A 15,393-nucleotide genomic window follows, 5' to 3' on the forward strand; every position below is an offset into this window, starting at 1 on the left:
TTTTAGTTTCAGTTAATTTGTTTGAAAAACAAAACCCCTTTCCATCCAGTGTGCATGCAGATGCTCCTAACCTGCATTGTAACTAAATCTCCAATGATGAAGTCAAACTGGTTGTAAAAAAGCTGATCGTTTAATAGTAAGACTGCTGGTGGCAGTGAGTGATTTCAAAGTATATACACACAATGCACAATAATCAACATTCAAATTACAAACTACACAGAACAACACGTTTCAAAGCCCATCCGTCCCACAGGGATCATTAAGAGACCAGAAGTAGATGTCATGTTTCAATCACTTTACAACTTCAGAGTCCATAAATAAAAACATGCTGTACACTATTCTATAAAAAAAACAAAATGTACAGATATAACAGTAAAATTCAAAACAACCGTTTATTTTTGATGTGTAAAAAACATTTCAAATGTAGGGCAGCAGTCTGCAGCAGACTTTACTCATTCTAGTCCTGAGATTCTGCTCCACAAAAAACAACAAAAGGACAAGTCAGTATTTTTTTTCCAACACCACTGTGGGCTGCATGTCCTGCAGCTGCCTCAACATAAAGTCAGTGACACCTGCAAAGGCCCCGTTTATGATTATTTTCACCTTATTAAGTGATTTTAACTTGTTACGGTTGCTGAACTTCACACAGGTGTCTTTACCGTTCAGGATCAAAGTCTTTCTGCACGCTTCGGTTTCACTCACCCTCGTCAAAGGAACTTCACATTTATTTGACTGTTCCAGGAATTGTAAGAAAGACATTTCAAATCCCATCGGTTTAAAGGAGGCCAGTGACGCACTCTGCTCTGTCTTCTCCTTCTGTATCACTGCAGGGCAAGAGGAGTCCGATTCATCGTCCCTGCTGTAAACTACAGCAACTTTTGTCGTACGTGGAATCTTCTTGCGTTTCACGATTTTTCCGATCAGTTTTCGTGGGCGTCCTCGTTTCTTTTTGACCACTAAAGAGCCATCTGAACTCTCATCGTTGGATATTTTGCTGTCGAACAAGGCGACGGGGATTCCTCCCGGGGTCCTTTTACGTAGGACAGGTTTTGAGTATCCATTTTCCCCTCCTTCCTGGGCTGTGTCTGCCGCTGCCTCGTTGTCTGACACATCAGAGGTGTTGTCTGATTTGGAATCGTCGCTCCTAATTTGGCGGCACCGGTGTCTGGCGAACTTCTTGCAGAATATGAAATGACTTCTTTGCTGTTCCAGGTACTTCTCTGACAGTCCGTGTCCGATGTAATGTTTTACTATGTTCCGCTCTGATTTCATGACAGACTCGCAGCCTTTAATCATACAGGGGTATTGTAGAGGGAACTTCTTGGTGCACATTGCAGATGCGTCCACTTTAGATTTCAGGGAGGGTTTTCCATATTTAGTCCAGTGGTTGCTTTTTGATTTGCTGATTCTCTTGGCGTCCTTTGCCCTCTGGAGGATCTTTTTATTGCTCTCGATGTTTTCCTTCCCATTACTCGTCTTGGTAATCTGGTAAAGCAAAACCTTAGGGTTCAGTTTCAACATGTCATCCTTCATCTGTTGGTTCTTTAGTTTAAGCTGGTAGAAGTCCTGATGCTTTTTCATAACATGTCTGAGCATGTTTGACTTTGTAGCATATGCAAGACCACAGCCTTCAATTTCACACTTGAATAAGCCATTTAATTGTTCAGGTTTGGTTAACTTCATATCTTTGTGCTGATCTTTGACGTGCCCTATATACCTCCAGAAAGAAGTGAAGCCTGCTGGGCATCCTTGATGGCCACAAGAAAACCTGCCGAGCCTGATGCTAGACAGGAGGTTGCCAACCCTTTCCAGACTGAACTCATGCAGCTGAAGATAGTGCTGCAGAAGGCTGGGAACTTCTTGGAAAACTCGGGAGCAGTCTTTGACTTGACATCTGAATTCAGAAATTCGGGGGACCTGTGGTTCTGGCTCTTCCTCATCAGGTTCCATATTTACATCCAGCTCCTCACTCTGGTCCTGGTCCTTGTTCACCTCCAGCGCTGACAAAGCAGACTGGTGAACAGCCCTGTAGTGGAGGATCAGATTGTGCTGGATGGTGAAGGCTGCCACACAGCCCTGATGGACGCAGCGATATGGTCTGTACTTACTCATGGCATCATCAGACTTTGTCTTCTTCTCTTTTGTTTTCTTCTGAACCTCTATGCTTGGTTGAACAACTGGCTGCCTGACGATCGCTTTTGTTTGTGAAGGGCCATCACGTTTTTCTGCATCTTGGTGTGAATTCCCTTGTGTCCTGATCACAGGTGATGAGGGCGCAGCCTTTGTGGTTTGAGCAGCCTGAGCCTGGTTTTTAGTAAGCCGCCAGTTTAGAACAGCAGCAGATCGGGCTTCTCTGCGCTTCACGTCTAGCTCTTCGATTTCCTCAGCTAATAGTTTGTGGGCTGACTGGTAGTGAGTGCGAAGGTTCGAGTTACGAGTGAATCTTTTACTACATTTTTGACACTTGTAGGGAGCATATTCACCATATCTTTTCTTAACCCCATTCACCATCTCAAGGGTGTAGTTGTGAGCTTTGGAGAGGTGCTTCCAAAGAGCTTCACCTGACAGGGAATTAAATTTGCAGTTCTCACAGGCAAATGGCTTAACAAAGCTTGATGAGGTTGGGCTATGTATATTAACCTTTGCAGATCCCGTCGGGCTGTTTGTAGTATTGCTGGTTTGTTTCATGGATGCTGACATTTGATCAGATAATTCTCTGACTAAGTTGAGCCGTTCAAAAGCACTTTGAATCTCCGTCATCAGCTGTTGCTGGCTGGCAGATAACTGAGTGGGCTCGAGATCTGCATCATTCACCAGGACTCTTGCGGGGCTCAGAACCTCCTGCTGCAGGCTGGACGTCTCTCTAAAACCAGTGAAGCTCTGTGTGTTCAGTAGTCGTTCAATATCACCAGATGTCCCTTGGAATATTGCAGAGTTTTCTTGAATGACTTGTTCTTCACTTGACGAGTCACTCTTAGCATCATGAGACATGAGATGGAGTCCAGAATTATTAGAGGGGTTGCACTTGGGGTCAAAAGACTTTGAATTGGAGTTGGGGTCAGTGTTAAAATGATATACGTTGTTCCTACGTTGAAGGTCGCCTGCCAAAATCTGTTCTCGCAGTCTCTTCTTAATGTCTTGCTCAGTTGTCTTCCTTTGTGTTTCTGCCTGTGTACCACTTGTTGTTGCTATACTAAGCTGAGTGTCAAGTAAAAGTGGTTGAATCACTGAGTTTGAATCTGTATCTGCTGTAAGAATGTTGTTCCCAGAGTTGTACCCCTCACAGGTGTTAGTGGGAACACTTCCAGGTGGAGCTGCGGGAGAATTTGCTGTGAGAATTTGAGAAAGAAGAGGGTCAGGAAATCCACTTCCAGTAAATGCATCAACACTTGGCTGAGGATAACAGGCTGTACTGTATGAGTTCTCCACTCGCTTCGGCTGGACATTTTCTGTATGCTGTATGACTGAACTCCCAGGTAAACGCTCACCAGATCCATAAAGACCAACAGGGTTTGGGAGCAATGGCTTTGAAGCCGGTGTGGGCACACAAAGTTCGGACATGTTTGAATCAGCCATGATTTGTTTCAGAATGTCATCATTCGACTCGTCATTTCCATACATGGACAAATTATTCTGTGGATAATTGGGAGTGGGGTAGTCTTTTGGGACTGTTGAACCATTAGTTACCGACTGATGAGGCTTCTCCTGAAAAACAGAACCAGGATTATAAGACAACTGTGGCTGAGCGGTGTCAACGGTTTGCTCTGAATTAAGAAGGCCGAGAAATGAGTTTGGCAGGTCTGTGTTCAGTTCGGACTCTTCAAACGGTTTACAGATTGTACGCTTGGACAAATGGCCTCCGAGGGACTTGGGACTATCAAATTGTCGAAAACATCTGCAACAAACAAACTTGCCATCCCTAATGATAGCTGGCCATTTGGTCCTTCTGTTTCTTTTAGGCTTTAGGCTTTCAGGACCATTGTCAGACACAACTGGACCATTTTGAGGTTGGTTGTTACTGGGAATTTGACTTGCACTGTCTGGAGAGGGAAAATGGGGCTGCATATTTTGCACTGATTGTGATTTATCTGGTGCCCTGGAACCCGAGACTAAACTGCTTTGCATTAGTGACGCTTGCAACAACGCTTGTTGTGACACTTGCTTAGCACCGTCTGTGTACAAGGGCATTACTGACTGGCACCCATTTTCCACAACTGGTGGCTGCAAAGACTTGTCCGGTCTGTTCATGGTTGATCCAGTCATAGAACAAGATGGGACACTGAGTGGCAGAGAAGCACCTGTAGAATTTACTTGTGGCATCACTTGCATGGTAGATGGATAGGCCTGGGAAGAGCCACAGTTGTTAATGTGTCCATTTCCAGGAGCTGAGGGCCAGTTCTGACTAACTGACATTTGGGACTGTGCAGTTGTTGGAATTGTTTCATGTCCGAGCTGAGAGAGAACAATGGGATTTAAAACACTTTCCATCAGGAGTGAAGCATTCTGGTTGTGGGCCGAGGATGGATGGGAAAGCATACCTGCATACTTTGTGCTTGTACCCATGTTAGTGTAAGGAGGTGATTGGATTACGTTCTGCCTCTGAACTCCATGAACTTGTACTCTGTTGAACTGCTGGTTCTGAAGTGAGACGGCGGGACTGAGATGTTTGACTGGAGCGAAGGTCACGTTGATTTTAGTTCGATTTACTTTCCACTGCTCATAGAACTCTGGGTGAAACGCCTTCATGTGCTTGGTCACACTTCTGTAAGAGCTGTAGTGCCTCGTACATGTTTCAAATGGACAGTGGAATCGCTCTCTCTGTCCTGGAGGGGGACCCGTGCCTGTGGAGGACGTCACAGAGTTCTCTGGTCTGTTCCCAGTAAGAGGTGGAGGGATTACTGTTGGAGGAAGTGGTAGGGACATCGCTGGCTCTATGGAGTTCTGGAGCTGTGGGGCTGTTGACAGGTTCCCACCACACATTAGCCCCTGCTGTCCTGCTAAAGGTAAGATGTTACCAGAGTTGTAACTCACTGATCCAGTATTTACAGTGCTGGGGAAAATGTGTGGCTGGCTTTGTGCGATTGTACTAAAGCTATGTGACATGTTACCTAAAGTAGCTTCAAACGGAGGTATGGGTTGATTCTGTTGAGGTGGTCTCATATAATCCAAAGAATGACCACCTGAACTGTCTCTGTTTCCATGAGTATCAGGCAAGTGGAGATTCACAGGAGGCTGAATTACAGAGTTATTTAAGATCTGTGTCTGACTGATTGGGAAAGGCATACTTTGAGGTTCCTGTTTGACTCTGTATTGTCTTGATGATTCCTCGGGTGAAGACTTCAGCAAACTCTCCATGGACACGGGTGGCCTCACGTGATTTGGATTAACCGAGCTTTCAGTGCTATAGTTTCCTTGGGAATTTTCTTGTCTAACAGGGCTGTTATTACAAAGCATTTGCTCAATAAGCGAAGGGCCAGGCTTCATATTCTTTGAGTTCTGTTCAGAGGGTGGCTGCTCCTCTTTTCTAGTGGCATGCTCCTCCTGGTGCACATCAAGCTGCTGCTGTGAATGGAAAACCTTCCCACAGTCCACAACTCTACAGGTGAAAGTTTTATAATGCTGTGCCTCATGGTCGTAGAGTTTGAAGGCCTCTTGGAAAATTTTGCCACAATTTGGAAACATGCATCTAGCCTTAAAAGATGTGTGTGTTTTCTTGTGTACAATGAGCTCAGTGTTGGACAGGAAACTCGCCTTGCAGTTCAGCTGTATACAGATGTAAGGCTTCACACCACAGTGGACCTGTAAGTGATCATTCAGGTGGGTGACATTAACAAAGTGGCGGCGGCAGTACTGGCAAACAACCTTTTTACTTTGCATCTCGAGAAAAATCTTAGCCTCCTCGTTGTCCCCATGGGTTTTAACATGAGCAATAAGATTTTTGAAAAATTTGTAGCTTCTTTTGCACTTTCCAACGGGGCACACATTGTCCTCACTACCATCCATGTTAGACTGAGCCACACTGGTCTGAACATTATGAGTAAGCCCACCATTTTTTATCCCTACAGAATCAGCGCTTTCAATGAGTTCATTTTCTCTCTTTGCATTGAAGGCTGCAATAACAGGGGCGGCCGTTCTCGGATCAGCCAGTTTCTTGTTTGCATTCATTGCATTCAGCCTTTCCTTGCACGACTGCTTCACATGTGAGGTTACATGTGGAATCAGTGTGTCTTTTGAGGTAAATGTTTGAGCACATATCGGGCAGCTGTACACTCCCCCGCTCAGGTGAGTCTGTGCATGGCGAACGATCCTGTGGCCCAGAAACTCTTTGTCACACAGCACACAGTACTGCATGTATGCCTGCCAGTTTCTGAACCGGGCCGATATAAATCCTTTTTCTCTCAGTTTCTTCATCTCTCTGTTTTTCTGTTTCCTGTCTGTAACATCTTTTAGTTCATAGGTGCCGCTGACTATGTGGTCAGGGACATTATTATATCCCTCCAGACTGAAGAAGTCTTCCTCCTCCTCTGGATCCTCTGTATCATTGAGCAAGTCAATGGATGACACTATCGAAGCTTCTTCACCCATTAGCGACAGACAATTACGCTTAAGTGTTTTCCAGTCCCAAAACTCCGGGTCAAAAGGCCACTGGGTTTTGAAAACTAGCAGGAGCTCGCAGCGTAGCGAGTTGGGTACAGGCATGTTCTCCTCCTCTATTTTTTGATCCGGCTCATTGTAAAGAGTCTCCACGGCGTAGTAGGAGTCCACTGTGGGCTCCAAGAGGAACTCTGTCAGCTGGCAGGCTCGCTTGACCTCCAGGTCATCTGGTAGCAAACAGGAAATCGTTTTACACACCGTGGCCTTGGTGCTTCCATCATCCGATGCCATCCGCAGAGCCCTTATGCACATTTCGATGCACACTGGCAGTCCAACGTTGTCAAGCTAGAAAAGAGAGAAAGCAGCATGAAGCACAATTGTTTCTAAAAACATTTTTTGCTTTATTAACTATGAACTTCAAACTTAATATTGTAAAATTTGGTGTATAAGAAGCATCTGTAATACATTTTTTTTTTCATCTAAAAAGTGGGCTGCGTCCTCTTTACTGGTGCGAACAATATACCAGTGTACAATGCAGAGAGGTATGTTATTGTGTTTCACCAAGACGATGGCGCTATCCGGTTGTTAAGTGGTGACCTCACCTCTGCATTAAACTGTTTCCGGGTCTGAGCTGCTATAACGTCTCCTATTTACAATATGCTGCAGTTCTGTTTCGTGTTTTCCTCGCTGTTTTAAGTGAGGAAAACTAACGTGATTGTTGCTGAAGCTTTGTCGCGGACATGCACCGTCATGATCCCCATTGCAGCCGCCACCCTCACAACAATGAACATTAGCATAGGCTGTCCCTACCGCACCGGTAGCTAGCAGGATTGCAAACTCGACATGGGGAAAACAGATGGTAGGCTGTAATTAGCGCTTTTTTTGAAAGTGTTTTAAATGAAAATAAATTGAAATACTGATGAAATAACTTGTATACACGTTTTTATTAATAAATAGCTATAGAAAATCTTTTTACATCTAATATACTCCCAAACACAGACTGCTTCTCATATTCCGGATTTTACTGTAATCCAGGGTTTCCTTTCTTTGTCAAAGGAAATATCACCACAAATTACCAACATATGCAAGGCTTTCCCCTTAAAGATTGGCATAATTACTCAGAAAGCCAACTTAGATTTTATTTTCCTTTGTTTACATGCATCATTGCATAAAGAGCAGTGCAGGAGCAGCAGCATGGCCGGCTGTACGCTTAACTGAACATGTCCAGCCCCCAGCAGATGCTCATGAAAAACATTACAAGACAAATAGTTGAAGCCTCATATTGAAGCACTCAAACTTGTGATGTTAATTTCTCACATTAAAAAAACATTGAATTCCCCGCTTTATGTCATGTTTGTTTTCTGCATTGTGTACAGCAAACCCCCACATCTTCCTTTTTCATGTAGGAGTAGACTTAAAAGACGGTTTTGAAACATACAAACTGTTTGCAGAGGGCTGCAGATGCTGTCAGCTCGGACTCAGTACTATATAATTACTTGTATCATCGCCACAATATAGCTGAATACAATATAGCTGAATTCATTACATTTGAGCTTTACAACCAACATAGTTGCACACAAAGGAAACAAAACTTGATTCAACAAACATTTGGTTGAATCATGATAAAATGTGTATTGAGACCTGTGTGAGTGACAATCAAAGAGTTAAAGGATGATCATAGTTGGTGTTCTACTGTGGGCCAGCTGACCGATTACTGACCTCTGATTGGATGACCTTGATAAGGAACAGGATGTGGTACACAGTTTTGGACAGTAAGGACATCTGCCGGCATCTGTCGAGGAAAGCCTGCTCTGATGGCTCCAACCGCTTCAGCAGCTTGCTCCAGAACAGAGTGAGCTCCCTGAATACAAGAAGAGGAATTATTGTCTATTGCTCGTCTACAACTGAATCTACTCCAGCTCACAATAACCATCCCCATCTAAATAATGAACCCATTTATGAACAACACACAAGGCCACATAAAAGTAATAGAAGAGTGTGCATTTAAAGCCACATACCAATTTAGTTCATGTGCATTTGGTTCTTTCAGACTAGTCTCACGTGTGGACCAATTCTGCATTAAACCTAAACACAATCTCTTACTTTTACTTTAATTGCGCTAAAAAAAAGAACAGGCTAATTATGTCACACATCGTTAAAAACTCAAATAAAAAACTGAAATGTTCATATATAATTTTTACTGGAATATACATATATCGTTATATATGTTGTGGATGAGGAAGAAAATCACTTTATGGTTTGGTTTAACCCCGTCGAGGATGAATCTCTCGCCTCCACAAATCAAGGAAAGGATGAAGGTTTGTGTTTTCTCACCAGGCACAGTATGCGTCTGCTTGGAGAAGCTGTCGGGTCAGGAAGGCAGAGCATAAGCCAAAAGCTGCCGTCTCGTCTCCATCAGACTCCAGGTTGCAGATCATCTCTAACGCATCACGACAGTCCTCCTTTGAAAGCTGTAAAGATGGATGTGATATTAATAATAAAAATAATCAGAATACTGTGTTTGTAAAGCACTTTTCAACACAGTAGAAACAGCAGTTTTCCAGAAACAAGTTAAAAGAGACAATCACATGTGTAGATAGAAACACAAAAACAGATAAATACAAGCATACCATATCACTACCATATAAGAGAGACTTTTAGATAAAACAAGCAAAAGGTATTAAAATAAAACACAGTTAAAATACACACACCAGAGCTCTGATCTAATTAGCTGTTGGCTAAAAAAAGTCATGTTTGTAAAAATGTATCTTAAGGCGGGATTTAAAGTGCAATACAATACAAAGTGGAGGACTGTTTCAGAGCTGAGGTGCCATTACAGCGAAAGCTTGATGATCCATAAGGGCCTCCTTTGCATCTGCAGCTTCTAAGTCTAGTCTGCCATCTTGTGGACGTGGAACTTATTACATGAAAACGCGTGAATAAAGATGTCAGGAAGGCGTGGCTTGCAGAAACGTTTCCTCCAAAAGGGAAAATAATTTTTAACCTGGCATGATTATATACAAGTGCAATAAGGAACTGAAGAGGGCTGTGCAAAAAAGTTGATACATCGAAGTACACGATAATGTATCAATTTTCCCGACCCTCATATCGATACATTCAATGGATTTGAGACGCCTTTATATTTCCCTCAAATTCCTGTGATCATAATGAACTTCGCTCCTGTAGATGGCGCTGTTAATATTTGCACTTTATTTTCATATAATGCGTGATGGCCTCTTTCTAGTCACTGTGTTCAGTGAAACCCAAAACCCAAATATTGTTTTAATAAATCATGATGGAAATTCTGAATTTAATAGTTTTATCATTTGTGCACTACCCAGCTGGTACACAGCAAGTTGTATTCTCAGTTCCACCTTTACATTTTCAGTAAATTGAGTGAGGGATTTGCATACACATGTCCTGACAATGCATAAGGAACAATCAATTCAAACTCTGTTCAAACAGGAAGCTTTTAAAGAGTTGTTCGCATATATATCTGTATCATGACTGCAACCTATTAATTTCAATTAAATCACAACAACATCTGTTTTTTGGGTTCATATTGCTGTAGTGAGACAGATTTTAGCAAACACGTGACTTGAAACTAGAAACTAGAGACTAGAGAGTGAAACTGCCACTACAACTAAACACCGGTAGTTGGTGTCCATCAGAGAAATCCTGGTAATGATCCGAGCTAACAGCTCATCAAACTGGGCACTGGTCAGCCTCAAAGCTGGAAACAGCAGGAGAGTTCATCCAGACACAGTTCATGGAGGAGGAGGGAGATATACCGGGCTGTGTGTGCCACGACACCGCAGGATTGAGTTTGTAACGTACAGTATTTGGTAGGGCCAAAAATTGCAGGTCGTGTTTAACCAACGCATAGAAACGTACATGGGTGATGCAAGGCAAATATCTGCTCTGGTCTCACAACATGTCGTGGTATGTTCACATCTTTATGCACCAGTGACAAATATTTTCTTGTCTTGTTGTGATAACATTTTTTTACGGAATTTGGTAATCTCAACTATGGAGCTGCACTCACCTCTTCCATCAGCTGATCCTGATCTGAGGTAGCACAGAGGCAGACGAGGTACATCTGCTTGAAAGGTCCGGTCCCCTTGAAGGTAGCAGACTCGGAGCATGTCTTTGCCAGCAGTGCAGCTTTCTCCGGCTGATTGTTCTTCATCAGCTGCTTCACTCTCATCTCCAACAGTACCAGCCCCTCCTGCACCAGGAACTCCTCAACTGAAAAACAAAAAGAATATAAGTATAACATCAATTTAGCATCCATCACATTATACACATCCTTGATACCATTATATTTCCTTTCACAGGACCAGCCCAATGCATCGTCTGTTATCCCTATCAAATACAGCAAGTTTACAATATTTCAGATCTGAAAGTTGTCAGATGCAGGAGCTCACCTCTTTCAGTCGGCAGGTTTTCATTGGACAGGAGGCTTTGAAGGAGCCTGTTGGTCCAAACTCCATCATACTGGCCCAAAGCAGACAGCAGGGAAAGCTGAGAGATCCCATTCTCCTGCAGCTTACTGGAAGAAAACTGTAAACAACAGGAAAACACTGTCAATGAAAGACACAATGCAGGAATGTGACTCTGACGTTTGAGGTCAGATCTATTTAAGGTTTTGTTAGAGTTTGGAGATAGAAAAGTGCTGCATTTATAGTGTCAATCATTCGTAATGTACAAACATTACATTTGAGATGTTGGTTGATGGTACATTCTCGATCAAAAGTCTTTAGCTTTAGTTGTGATGTTGCAGTTCAAAAAGAATTATCCACATTCTTAAAATGAGAATGTTTAGTTTTACCTGCACACATGACTTGAATTCCTTCCATAAATCATCTGGAACGTCCTCCTTCAGTGAGAGCAAAAGCTCCACAAAACTCCTACAAAAACACGAGATTAATCTTTGCCTGTACCAGAACCACTTTGGAATAGAATACAGAAAACTGTGAGTAAGATTTTCTTGGACCTTTGCCTTCAGCATAATGACTGTTGATTATGGGGGTTTGGTTTTATAATGGTACTTACAGTGAGAGCCTCTCAACAACAAGAGGAACACTTTCACACTGCAGGTAGAGGTATGGAGAGGCCTGGGCGTAACTCAGCAGGGCGACTATGTACACTTCCACCAGCGGTAAAGGCTCTTCTTCTGTCCTCCACCGGCCTGCGTACTCCAGCAGCGTCTACAGAGAGAGGAACCACAGTCATCAACTTAACAAACAACTTGAAGTATAGGTCATCTGATTGGCTAAACTGATAAATCCGTGCTGACAGGACGTAATACAATGTGAAGTTATCAGAGGAATCTGGCCCAAATAGGGCTGTTGGCTGCGCAGCCTCCATCTGTCACACAGGATGTACATCATTGTGTCCACACAAGAAATCAAACAAATGTTCTTGTGTAGCTGAGATTATATTAAATGATATTAACTTCATGTAAGAGAACAACAAAAGCCCTTTTTACATTGCAATTCCACGAGAGCCATTTTACATTGGACCAAGCTGCCAGCGTTCAGGAAGCAAAACATGCGCCAGGTGTAAACAAGCTCGTGCTTTACACACACAGCGCTGTTCTGCTCTGCCGGCTCTGACATTTACATTGACGCAGTGTCGCCTGTTACACCTCTGTTACTTCGAACAACTTTTCCCCACCATCTGCCTCCATGCATTTTACATACAAGATGAGGTGTAACAGAGGTGTAATAATCCCATTTTGCACTGGCTTAAGACAACTATGGGGCACCAGGATAACAAATATATACCAGGAAATAGACTGAATAAAGCAGGCTTGAGTCCGACTAGCAGCCATTTGGTGCATGTCATACCCACTCTCTCCTCCCCAAAGTTCCTGTCGCTCTTCAGCTGTTCTTTTCAATAAGGGCAAAGGCCAAAATATGTCTTTAAAATTTGTGTTTTCATAAAATTCAGCCATTTAAATAATATTTAAAGCTTAATGGGGACTATTACGCTCTGATAACTTGGTGTTTGACAATCTCAAGACTAGTCAACTATCGCCTGATGTTGAATAACCTCTGGGGGAGACAGTTTTTCTGAACCTCCGGTGCAGACAGCAGTTATTTAGATACGAGATAAAGGATTTCAGGACCAAGTCTTTCTTTTACATGCACTGCTCATTGTTTACAATCTGAATTTATTTGATGTTGAGAGGTGATGTCTCTGACTGGATTGACATCTGCACTTGAATATAGATGTCCACGCGGATGTCGAAGGCAGAGGGCTGAACAAGTGTGGTAAAAGTTTGTTCAATAAGAAGGAAATAGACTTTAAGACCATAATAATAATAATAATAATAATAAGCATGGTGTTAATTGTATAACTGCATATAAAAAACACACTGCATTTTTCTGATATGTTTTCATATTACAAAAAAAAGAAAAAGAATAGTGTAATGTCCTTTTTTTGGCTCATATAGTGCACTAGTTAAAATATCTGGTACCTGGTTCATTGTGTCAACATGAGCAGAGTCTACTCTGGTTACTGACCCAATTTAAATGGGTGAAAAATCACAGCAACATCTCATCATCAATTAAAATCCTGTAAACATTCAATTAAAACGAATCATTAAAACAGTCACATTGACAAACACCACATTATTTAGCCACACACCATTTAAAAAAAATGTCCAAATCAGATGGCTCTGCAGTAATGATAAAATGTGATATTTGACAGTATAACTCAAATATCAATTTGACAGATGGGCCTCTCACTATGACAAATGTTAGTGGCCTGTTGATAAAACAATCTGGATAGGGTATCTCAATAAATTCGACATCAATAACAATACATATCTGATATTTTTACTCAGCCTGGAAATATTTAACAACACAGAGGAAAAAACACAACAACCCTAAGTATTTTAACAGCAGGTGAAGTACACGCCCACTCCCACACAGCAAATGATCTCTGAGCTGCCTGTGTAGAAACTGAATGGCTTCTATAAGAGACACAAATGAGTGGGACAAAAGAGCACAAAAGCAAAGCTGAAAGTGAACTCTCGTTATCCTCCATTGATGAAGAAACTACGTCAATTATGGACATTAGTGGCAGCTGTCTAAAAGCACCCTGACTTGCCATCCTCTATCAGCTGAGGAGCACAAAGAGATATTGATTTATAATCTGAAATAGCTTTATTTATCGTTTTTACTGGTTTTAATTATCAGGATATTCCTTAAACTGACTGACTGTGCTTTCAAATTATATTTAGTGATAATAATGATGCATATCCATACAGAGAAAAACATGTTGATTCTATTTTCGCCATATTAACCAACATTAAAGTGCAGTCTCTTCTATGAATAATGTGTTCCTTTTTTGTTTGTTTTTGTCACAGATCCGTCTCTCACTTTGTGCCATTTCTGGAGACAATGGACACATTTCATTCCTGCAGACCAAATAGGAGATGCTCGTTGCAGATCCGCCCTCCCCGACATACACGTATTTTTTGCCATTGAAATGTGCAGATGGTTTACTAATGTACACCGTGCAGGACTCATGGGACACTGGCTCTAATCTGTTTTGAATTGTATCCAACCGCGATGGAAAGCTGCTTGCCTCTTCCGCGAAAGCGTGCGTTTAATTCGGCACGTACACACACGGAATACACCAAGGGACAAACCTACAAACATTACCATTCCCCTGCCAAGTCTTAGCTATTTGTAGCATTTCATGCAAGGTAAATGGCTTAAACATGCTACATTGTTGTTAACAGCATAATTAGGGGCAGTGGTTACAACACAATCAAATATGAAGCAAGACCAATCCGAGGTGTACGTTAGTAATATAGGACAATCAGCGAAATTATTCTCCTGTGCACGCGCATGTAGCCAAACAGACAAGGCTTCAAGCTAACGTTTAGCTAACTGCAGGTAGACCTGTTGTAGCTGATATTCAAACGTATAACTGAGAATTGTTCTCACTCTGAATTAAATATGGTATAATACAGATATTTGTATGTTGGAACCAGAATACGACGGTAACTCAGAAGATAATTTAACACCAATAAAATTACGGTTAACTACCTCCTGCAGACACAGCTATCGTTTTCAGCTAGCGCATACCACTAGCTTGGTGTGCCAACGTTAGCTATGCTAACTGACAGTTTTATATGGTCTACCTTACCGATAAGCTAAAATGTAACCACTGCACGTACTTTTATTCTGCAGCTGGACGAACAAACAGTCACAAACACCCCTCTTTCAAGCATGATAGGGTTTGAAAACATGTATTTCCCTGGGCTACCCAGGAGCCACGACGAACCGTTATGATTAACGCTAGCTGCCTAACGTTAGCTTATTAGCTTAGTTAAATGTGTGAGGGAAATCACTCACCCTGCAAAACTCTTGGCAATACTCAGATGAGGACTGGGCTGGAGAATCACTGCTCTCTCTGACGACGACTTCTTGCAGTTCTTCTAACCGTTGTCTGAGTTCCCTGATCGTTTCAGTGTTACCGTTCTCAGGACCACGGTCCTGGTCGGCCTCCTCGTCCGCCATCTTCACACCCAGCTCCTGCGCGTACCACTACTGCGTAATTACGTGTGTAGCGCAAAGCCATGTTTACGTAGTGATGTCACGACTGCAGAGGTCAGATCGGGATTGGACTCAAAAAAATTAGTTAACAACAAAGGCTGAATTAATTGCACACTCCCTGGGAAATATCTTGCACGTTCCTGCACAAACTATTTAGCTCTTGTATTATTTATTTTACTGAATATAATTCAAGGATCTTTACAGTAGGAGTACTGCTGTCAAC

General features: G+C 42.4%; 1 protein-coding gene across 1 annotated transcript; it reads right to left on the reverse strand.

Annotated features, from left to right (window-relative positions):
• Nucleotides 1–111: 111 nt before the first annotated feature.
• Nucleotides 112–15,134, reverse strand: znf292b (zinc finger protein 292b). Its single transcript, XM_069657053.1, has 8 exons — nt 14,970–15,134; nt 11,650–11,804; nt 11,426–11,504; nt 11,022–11,157; nt 10,640–10,842; nt 8,929–9,065; nt 8,314–8,455; nt 112–6,939 (listed from the first exon to the last, which is right to left on the reverse strand). The coding sequence occupies exons 1-8, from the start codon at nt 15,132–15,134 to the stop codon at nt 502–504; spliced, it is 7,455 nt and encodes a 2,484-aa protein (XP_069513154.1). The 3' UTR covers nt 112–501.
• Nucleotides 15,135–15,393: the final 259 nt, after the last annotated feature.

Source organism: Semicossyphus pulcher, unplaced genomic scaffold (assembly GCF_022749685.1).
Source record: "Semicossyphus pulcher isolate SPU_LCO1_2020_fin unplaced genomic scaffold, fSemPul1.0.p SCAF_11, whole genome shotgun sequence".
In the NCBI taxonomy this organism is placed as follows: Eukaryota; Metazoa; Chordata; class Actinopteri; order Labriformes; family Labridae; genus Semicossyphus; species Semicossyphus pulcher.

Excerpts from the sequence above, each read along its gene's own strand:
- znf292b (XM_069657053.1), bottom strand. The coding sequence starts at position 15,134 with ATGGCGGACGAGGAGGCCGACCAGGACCGTGGTCCTGAGAACGGTAAC. Across the intron at positions 10,843-11,021 it reads AAACCTGCCGACTGAAAGAG|TTGAGGAGTTCCTGGTGCAG; the intron begins GTGAGCTCCTGC and ends TTTGTTTTTCAG. Across the intron at positions 6,940-8,313 it reads TCAAGGTCATCCAATCAGAG|CTTGACAACGTTGGACTGCC; the intron begins GTCAGTAATCGG and ends TCTCTTTTCTAG.